At 40.7% G+C, this 10,212-nt stretch overlaps 1 protein-coding gene across 2 annotated transcripts; it reads left to right on the forward strand.

Moving 5' to 3' along the window:
* The first annotated feature begins 3,050 nt into the window (after positions 1–3,050).
* LOC138594924 (CMRF35-like molecule 1) lies at positions 3,051–8,966 on the forward strand. Of its 2 annotated transcripts, none has more exons than XM_069666209.1 (8): positions 3,051–3,192; positions 3,265–3,321; positions 4,326–4,649; positions 4,777–5,100; positions 6,302–6,418; positions 6,586–6,678; positions 8,225–8,283; positions 8,377–8,966. In XM_069666209.1, exons 1-8 carry the CDS (start codon positions 3,150–3,152, stop codon positions 8,680–8,682), a joined length of 1,323 nt encoding a protein of 440 aa, XP_069522310.1. In that variant the 5' UTR covers positions 3,051–3,149; the 3' UTR covers positions 8,683–8,966. The 2 variants fall into 2 exon arrangements, with proteins under 2 accessions (XP_069522310.1, XP_069522311.1); XM_069666210.1 differs by having other exon boundaries at positions 8,380–8,966.
* The last annotated feature ends 1,246 nt before the right edge of the window (positions 8,967–10,212 follow it).

Here is a 10,212-nt window from a genome sequence, read left to right on the forward strand (position 1 = left end):
AATGACAACATAAAATCAATGTGTGGATTTTGTTTTGTTTTATTTTTATGTATTTTAATTTTCAGGTTGACGTTAAGAGAAGTGGAATTTGTTCTCACCACACACGCACACGCACGCTCGCACACACACACAGACACACACACACCCGAACACACACTTGCAGCTTGACATGGAAACTGAAAAAGTGATATATGCAAAGAAAGAGGTTTCAGTAAACTTCCCACCTACTGCTGTGGCTTTACTTGCCCACAGTTCAGTTAAGACTTCCTGGTTAAATGTTGGGCTGCGACGCCTCCTCTGTTGTCTGGTAAGTACTGACACATTCAAATAATCTCCTTAAAGTGGCGATTTTTTCTTTTTTTGAAGACGTCTAGCTAAAGGGTGACATCATTTGAAAAACACCTAAAGCACATTGAGACATCATCCATGGCAAAAAAAAAAAAAAATTTGCAAAAAGTAAAGACATGTCTTTAGGGTGTCTGATAAAGTGCCTCAGTAAGGGGGGTTGTAATTGGGGTTATGGGCTGTGGTCATCTTCCTACAATAACAGTAAATGTAGTAACAGTAAAAAGCATAAGCAATACAAAAATAGTTTTCTGGCTGTCATGGCAACTCAAAGTTCTCATTTAGGCGAGCTATCACTTACTAGCGTACCTAAACCAGCTGGGCTCCTCTGTGAAATAACTCTTTCACTATAACGTTGGCGACAGCTCTGTGACATTCTGAGTGTGTGGCATTTTCCCTGGTTTAGCGATGGAGAATGGGTTACGTTGTCGAAGGTTGTGTTCAGGAAGGCCCTTCTTTTAGAGAATTCATACCGTCCATAAATACATCCTCTTAGCTAAAAAGTTTGTTTCAGTGTCCACACCACCTGAACATGTACATACAGGTAACACATCACTCACAACATATTATTCAGAAAACTGAAACAGAATCTGAGACGCCTGATAGTTAAGAAAATGCCCGATAAGTCTTTGCTGGGGATCATTCAAGTCTCAGCCCCCTCAGAGGGTCAACAAAAAGAATGTCCTGAATAGTTTTCTATGGAAAACGTCTTGGTTACAGCGCCCTCTGGTGGTCAGTCTTATAAAATGTATTGGTATGTATCTCGTTATTAATTCGCCATTAAGTGCTAAGCTAAAAGCAAAAGAAAGCAATTAATCAACAATAAACTTGAGTGATGAATAATGTAGTTTGTTATGTAAATAGTTCTATCACGCTTCAGGTTGTGCTGTTGTACTGAATATCAGCACGGCTGTGACTATCTTCAGTACTCGGCCTTCTGTCTATGAGCGAATCACAGCCCTGCTGATATTCAGTACATCTCTCCCTCTCGTGTGATATTGCTAAATTATCCTTATTGTGTTTTACTCCCAGCAGCATTTGGACTTTTAGTGAGCACATTAACTGACACATGCAGTACGGTGAGAAGTATCAGTGTCAGGTGTTTGCGTGATTATGTTTGAGTCAATCTGGGAACCCATCAGCTATCATCTGACAAAAATATAACCTCTGGGAGTGTAACCAACTTTTTGGGGCTTCCGGTGTAGATAGCTTTTAGCGATAAAAGACATACTAATAAGACTTCTTTTTCCATGCAGTAATTTGTTTACAGTCCAACTACTTGAGAAGCGAGAATGGCGTCAGGGTTGAGATACAAGGATTGAGATTAATAAAAGCCAAATTACCAGGATGGCATTACGGTGGATTGCATTCCGCCACCTGCTTTTGCTCTTCACAAGGACTCATTTTCCTGTATGCAACTAAAGCCTGCTGATATGTGACTGGTCAATACCATACCTTGCCTTGTCAGAGGCAGGTCTTGCGTTAAAATCAACTATGGAGCTGTGTTGCAACAGGCAGCTTTTTTTGCATTTCAATGTGGCACATTTCCTTTAGTTCGTACTTTAAATCGTTACAATGGACAAACATCTTAGAGTCCTAAGATGAAACTTAGAAGCTTAGATATGTTGCCACTCTGTTGTGTTACTTCCGATACCAAAATCACGCCCACAGATTCTTCATTTTTATGCAATTATGTGATTATGTTTGAGTTTACGAGGCCTCTGTTCAACACACTGTGTGTCCTCCAGCAGTTCAACAACATACAGTATATGATATGGATCCAAGCCAGGGTCAGCTCAGAGACCTGGGTGCAGCAGTTATCACCACTTCATGTGTTTGTACACGGCAGTAACCAGAGGTCCAGATGCCCAGATGCCCACTTATGTATCACCTGTGCATCCACAAATCTATAAGATGTAATGAATCTTTCTTGTATATTTGCGACAGTTCTGGCTCAGGCTGTAACAAAACTCAAATTACCACAAACATGCAAATAGCAAAAAAGGTCCTTTCCTCACGTCCTGCCTTGTTTCTGTCATGTTTCACTCGGTCACCAGGCAACTTTTACACCAAAACTTAACAATGTTTTGTTACTTAGAGTTACCATGTTTTCTTATGGAGCCAGGATCTGAGTGGGTTTACTCAAAATGTATTTCAGTTGATGTTTTTACAATAACAGTTACAATGAACCACCATTTGTTGTACTGGAACTGAAGCTGCATAAAGAACGCCACAATAAAAGCCCTCTTGAAAATAGAGTTTTGTTTTAAGTTTTATTTGTTATTTTGTTTTTAAAAGTTCATACAGATATTTTAATGTTACAATGAAGCAAGTTAAAAGTAAAATTCACTTCATATGGAAAGAAAATTTTAATCTATATCACATATTGTGTCGATCATCTTAAATAACTTCAATCTGTATATGTAAAGCAGGTATTCACACTTTGTTGTGCGAAGTACGGCTATATTTAGTTTTTACACGAAACAGAGATCATGAGACGCTGCTGGTAAATTTATTTACTCTGAATATGATCTAACACTCTCTATTTCTCTCTATTGCTCTTTCCATTCTGCCTTTCTCTCAGTTTTACTCACTCTGAAAAGAGAAAAACACCACATCCTCATTCTTTAATGCAAATATGTCAAGTTTCATGCTCAAAAGGAGAAGCAGAGACACTTATTTGCACAGAGAGACAGAGTGTGTGACAGAGAGGGTAAAAACAGCGCAGTAGGGCGCGCTGATGATGAGATACAGAGGATTAAGTCAGTATTTTTAAAACATAATAAGCTGGAGAGGCCGGACTGATGATGGGGCTGTCACTTAAAGTCATCATCTGCTTAATGACAAGTACGTTATTTTTAGTTTTTTTAATGTGTGGGCAAATTTTGTAATAAAGAAATGTGTTTTCTTCTATGACAGGTAGCGTGAGTTTACTGTGTGTGACAGGACACGAAGGACGACTTGTCAACAACACATGTAAGTACATTAGATGTAAAGCATCATGCTAAATAATTTTATAGAGATGTGCTAAAATATAAGCGTAAAAATAAGAGCTGGAATATCATGTTCTAGGCAGTTTTGTCTTTTCTGCTTCATCATACTTGACTGCAGTGGAGTGGTAAATGTTTCACATTGTACTCCACATCATTTAAAGTACACATGAAGTGAGCAGTTCATGAAATATGATGCAAAGTTAAGATTAAATGGCCCGCCTGTATAGCATTAGTGGTGTATTGTATTTGTGGTTGTGGCTTGGTGGTGGTTGTGTAATATCAGACTCAAGAGGCTAAGAGAGCTCGCCTGACTTGCTTGCTCGCTCACCTGAATCTCCAGTGAGATAGCAGCTGGTGAAAGACACCTAAAATAATCTGTCCTCTCATCACTGCGATTCGTCGTAATCTCTCTGGGGAAAAGTAAACAACAATCCTGACTGTTGTTGTTGTCTGTTTTTTTGCATGAAAAAATCCCCAACAGCACAGGTAGAGTTCACTGACCGCCCCTATAATTATAGGCTTGATTTATTTAAAAATGCACCCCCGTACAGAAATAGAGAAATGAGAGATGATGAAACCTTTTTTGTACCAGGCTGACACTTGAGGAACTGCAGTTTTTGACACTTCATTTTTCAACACTGGAGATTGCTGCTTTGTATAAATTAATGTCTAATTAAGGCCTTAAAAAGTATTTTCCTCTCATCAGCTTCTTACTGTGAGTGACTCGGGAGTTAGAGTCTGCCAACCAAATCAAATGAACCAAAGATTTGAGTGTTCATTCTTAATACAAAACAAAATGCGACTTTGTTGCTTATTTAGACATTCGTTAGATTAATGAATTACTTAAGTTATATTTCAATAACTCAACATGTATCATATAACATGCAGTGCTTTTTTTTTATAACTCTTTTGGCAGACTTTGATTTATAGACTAATATAAGCCTTTAGTTTTTTCTGCGTTATAGTGACGTTTCAGCTCTTGTGCAGGTAACAACCCACCAGTGAAGCACACAGCACTTCCTGGAGCCTCTGTTACTGTCCACTGCGAGTATCCAAACACAGACAAAATCTTCACCAGACGCTTCTGCAGAGAAGAGAGTCCGTTTTCCTGCACAGAGCTGATATCAGCTTACAGTGCACCGGTCACCAGGAAAGATAAATATTCTCTGACCGACGACAAACAGCGAGGACGCTACACTGTGAATGTGTCTGATCTGGTCCTGGAAGATACTGGAAGATACCGGTGTGAAGCGGACAGATCTAGAAACAGTTCCTTTGAATGTTTAACAGAGATACATCTGCAGATTTTGAGTGAGTATTGATCTGATTTTAATCAACCTGATTCACAACTAACCAACAGAACATTAACATAAAAAATCTTCTACAAAGAAAATTGTTAGTTTTAGAAAACTGGTTCCATTAATCTGGGTTTTTTCAGACTGGGATGACATCCCATCAAATACAATAACTGGTCTTTCTGGAGGAAGCATCAAAATTGATTGCCATTATCCTAAAGTGCATGAGAGCAACGAGAAGTTTCTGTGCAAGGGGCAGAGTCCTATCAGCTGTGAGGAGCTGATACAGACAAAAGACGGCGACAGAGATGTGAGTAAAGGACAGTTTAAAATCAGAGACAACAGAAGAAAGAATTACTTCTTCGTGTACATCAGTAATCCGAGCACAGCCGACTCTGGGACGTACTGGTGCGGCTCTGATAGGACATGGCAGCAGGCCCAAATCAACAAAACCCGCCTGACTGTAGGTGAGTACACGGAGCATGTCAGTGTTAAACTGAAACATAACCTGTTCACTCTGTACATGCCGACGAATTAAGAACAGATATTTAACGTACAGGAACGTAATGCTGAAGATACCAGCCCTGGTTGATTTCAGGACAGCCTACTGTGCTAACAAGTGCAGTTTAACACTACAAACAACATTCCTTAAGCTGCTTTATTGTCAGAGTAACAGAAGAGGACCTGATGTTTGCATTTAGTGCAAACAAACAATCTGGTGCTCTACATATGGCTCTGTAGACCAGGGCCATGTCCAGACTATGTTTGACAGGGGTGGTCCAACACTGGTGAGCACTGACTTGTGCAGGGGTGGCATGAAGTATGTGTGCGCACACATGTCCAGATAGCATTTATTTACTGTCTCTACTAATCACATCCACTTTAACTACTTATTAAAGGAATCATACAGTTAAATTCCTTTCGTATATGTTTTTTATTTAAAAAATAACACAAATGAGCAGAAAATTAATTAAAGGAAGAATATATAATTCTTGCATAATTCTTCATGGACTGCAAAAGTCACATCAGCAAAATAATTTGTGCTACACTGAAGTACTAGAAAAGCTACGAGCAGCCTGTTGCAACAGAGCTGAGAAAGTCTGTTTGAACATAAGTCCCGCCTCTGACCTGGAAAATAGCCAATCATAGCTAGGATTTTTGGGGTAGCACCTGGGGTGGCCAATGGGGCTGGAGCCTATCCCAGCTGTCATTGGTCGAGAAGCGGGGTACACCCTGGACTGATCGGCAGTCAATAATAGTCACTAAGTCACAGACCTAAAGAGAATGTCTTTGGAGTGTGGGAGGAAGCCGGAGTACCCAGAGGGAACATGCAAGCTCCACACAGGCCCCATGACCGAACCGGGATTCAAACCAGGAACCTTTTAGCTGTGAGGCAACAGCTAACCACTGAACCACCGTGCAGCCCTAAAAAATAATTAATGTAAGATATTTATTTGACAATTGTAGCAGCCTTTCGGCTACATAGTTTGATACTCAGAAATTGATCTCAGTTTCGTTCTCTTTGGCGGCACCTAAGGCGATAAACAGTAATTGCGGAGATGGAGTGAGACAAGCTTCCTGCACTAAAAACATAACTGCATCGTGCATGTGTTTCATGCCAGCAAAAATATTTCGCTTAAGCATTTCTTCATTTTTCACTCGGTTCAGTTGACAAAACCAAAGGATTAGGCTTTCCAGCTCCTTCTGCTAAAGAGGATCAATCCTCGCTGGATGAACACCTGGACAACACAGAGCACGACTCTTCAGACGAGTCTTCGGACATAGGTAAATTAATACTTTTGATTTCTGCTAACACACGTCTGCTTTTCATACCTCCCTAAATATACAAACAAATCTACTGCACAACACACACTGACGCAACTTCAATACAATGAAAATCTGCAGTCTGCATGTTATCTTCAGCAGTTTTTCCTATTGTCTCTATATTGCAGGTTTGATTGGCGGCGTGGCCGGGTGCCTGGCTCTGTTACTGATACTTGGGGTTGTACTTATACTGTTCAGACTCAAACTCTTCAGGACACAAGGTGAGGGATGGAAATATGGCAAAATATGTAAATCCACATACACCCACACATTGTTGTTTCATCGTCTTTCACCTATAATTTTTTTTTGTATTGGAAAACTTTTATTAATATGCTATCAAAGAAACTAAGAGTCATATCAATATATTTATTTTACATCACTGTGTAAAAATCCTAAATTAATATATTAAAGGAGAGATTGGCCCCTGGAAACAGCCACTGTCAGTCAAAGCTGGTGTTCTATGTAATCGATAGAAGCAATAATATTTGAAATTGGCGCCATAGCTGTGGAGAAAGTTGTACAAACAGCTCGTTGTTTGAACCATTCTACATTCCTACAACACCCAGCATGCATTGTGCCCCTTCCTCTGAAAGGAACGGCCCAGCGAGAGACGTTGGAGTGAAATACTTCTGTTTTTCAATCAAGGACATTGATCGCTGCAGGCAATGGCTCAGAGCGGTACAGAATCAGAAATACAACGAGAATATACCGGTGGATCATCTAAAAAATCTTCGGGTCAGCAGTCGACATTTCAAACCTGACTATTTTGAACGAGACATGACATCGGAGGCGGGTGTAGTTTAGCAAGCTCCCTGGCCTCCGCCAGATGACGTGTTTTAATGTAGTCTGGTGGAGGTTTCCCAGGGCCCATTGGAGAAGCGGATAGCGTCCTCCAAAGGCACAGAGCCAAACTGCATATTTTTCCTACCATAATGGCATTAGCTCCCCATGATAGCATGATAGGACTGAGGTTGAAAATTGGCGAACTGGGGTCCGTTTCAGAAAGCAGGTTTAGTAAAAACCCTGAGTTTGTTAACCCTGAAATGAGGGAAACCTCAGGTTTGCCGTTTCAGAAAGAGAGGTAACTTTAACTCTGAGTTGGTTTCTATGGTAACTGAGTCTGTGAGCCTAACCTGGTCGGGAGCAGGTTTGTCTTCAGGAAACTCAGAGTTTCGCTCTGTCTCCCCCCTCTAGAATATAAAACCCTCATTCGACTTCCTCATTCATTCAGCCCGTCTCACGCGTGTGTTTGAGCGGTTACCGAATTAAAAGAAGAAACGTTGCGTCTCTGTGCTGCTCTGACCCCTTTGCAAAAGTCTTTTGTAATTATGATAAAAAAAAAGACAAATCTGTGTCAAAGTCATCATTTTTACATTTTCCACCACCACTGCTGAGAGCGCTCAGATAAGACGCCGTAAGTTATTGGATTTTTTTCTTTAAACTAACATAATTCAGGACCCCTGGCCTTTTAAGTAAACAACATTGACTGTGTTAAAATAGAGGACGTAGCCTCTTGATTTCAAAGGGACGTCACTAATGGCCAGCAGGGGGCGACTCCACTGCTTGCAAAATGCCAAATGTAAAGAACCAGATGAGAAAACAATTAGCTACCACAGCTATCTGTGAATCAGGAGAGAAACATGTGGTCACCACCTATTGAGCCAATGGGGGGCAAACATTTTTCAAGTTGAATTAGAAAAACTTTACAGATTTTGACTGTGATGAAAAAAACATTGTGTCCATCTATTGCTTGTTTTTTTTTCTCAGTCTGTTGCCCTTCAGGCGGATCATCAGACCAGGTGACTAACACCGGACAGAACACAGAGGTGTGTGTGTGTGTGCGCGTGTGTTTCTGTGTTCATAATTTTGCATATGCGAACAACAGCTGCATCTGTCACATCGCTCCTCTTGCCCTTCAGCAGGGAAATCCTGGAGAGCCGCACAATGAGGAAATACAGATGCAGAACCAGCAGGCGAGCTCAGGAGACGCACTGCAAGCCGTTTATGTCACCGTCAACCTCGCCGCTGATCAGGTCCACTATGCCAGCGTCAATTTCAAGAAGGACCCAGTCAATGTCTCCACAGACGGAGATGCACTTCCCGACTTGAATAGAGATGGCTGCTCGGCCTGTGACGACTCGTCTGTCAGTAGTCAGGGTCTAAATCATCGTACAGCAGCGGGGCAGACCATCTACTCCACTGTGGCTCGGCCATGGGAACCATGAGATGTTAGAGATTAGATATTTTTGATTCTATGTCTATGGCAACGCAGTGCAGATAAATACTCCATCCACACTTAACACCTTGTTAAGAAACTAAATAAGTACAAATAGTAAATCGAACTCTCGTGGCCCACCAGCAATACCTTTAAGGCCCACCAGTGTACCACCACATATTGGGCATCATTGCTGTATATTGATGGACCCTATTTTTTGGTACTATGTGTGTTAGCTTGTTAGCATGTAGTTTGTAGCTATAATGTGAATATGATTAAAACCCTGTTTGAAAATACTGCTCTGTGTTGATATGGGTCACTAATTCTCGGTGAAAGACTCACTCGCTCTCGACCAGTTGGATGATTCTCTGCTTTCCTTAAAGCACAAATGATCCCAGAAGAGGAAAGTTTTGTTGACGTGGTCACTGCAAAAACATCTACCAAACATTAGGCATCGACCAAGAGGGGAAATGTGGAGAGCGAGTACATTTGAAAGAATCTGATAAAAGAACAAAATCCAAACAAGAGCGATTTATTTATTATTTATTTATCCTTAAATTATATGAAACAACTTATAAAGCACTGCAGACTTCTTGCTATAGATGTATTTTCCAATGAAGCAGCATACTGACATCCTCTCCTTGTTGCTACTGTCTTCATCTCTACTGGGAAGAAACATTACCTCAGCGTCCTCAACATGAAGTATTCATCTTAACTAAAATGCTGCTCAGCGGTAATCATGAGTAAAAAAACGAGTTTACAGGATATTTGTAGTAAATACAGTCTGCCAATGTTTTTGTCTGCAGCGCCCTCCTCTGGTTGAACTGCCAGTCATCTGGTTGTTTGCTGATGTGACTCTTACCTGTCCTCCACCTGATACATATAGCTTAAACAGCTAATTAGCTAATTAGCTTCTATTTGTCTCAGATTCTAATCAGTAAAATTAATTATAGAATATCTGTGTAGCATCAAACATCAACTAAAAAAGTTGTAAAGCAAATGCATGTACAACAAACTGTGCATAATGGCCGTCTGAAAAAAGGCTCTGACCAAAGTTAACAGAAATCCTTCAACTCACTGTTATTTTAATTACCAACTAATCTAAGAAATGTTTTTCCTGATAATTTTGGGCTCTGATATATTTCCAAAAAAAGGGGACAAAATAAAGATAGTTTATCAGAGTGGAGACGGTTGTGGATTTTAAGAGGAGCTTAGCCACACCCGCTTCCTGGGGACCATCATCAGCCCGCACCTCATGTGGGAGCTGAACATCGGCTCCCTCGTCAGAAAGGGACAGCAGAGGATGTACTTGCTGCGGCAGCTGAAGAAGTTCAACCTGACACTGGATGGTGTACTTCTATACGGCCATCACTGAGTCCATCCTCACCTACTACATCACCGTCTGGTACGCTGCTGCTACTGCATAAAATGTTTTGCGTTGCTATTTTAAATTACCTAACAATGCATTATGCATTACTAGGGAACATTTTCACAACTGTCTGTTTTTTTCTTTTATGATTGTCAGTTTTTGAGGAGATAT

This window comes from Semicossyphus pulcher, unplaced genomic scaffold (assembly GCF_022749685.1).
Source record: "Semicossyphus pulcher isolate SPU_LCO1_2020_fin unplaced genomic scaffold, fSemPul1.0.p SCAF_17, whole genome shotgun sequence".
NCBI lineage: Eukaryota > Metazoa > Chordata > Actinopteri > Labriformes > Labridae > Semicossyphus > Semicossyphus pulcher.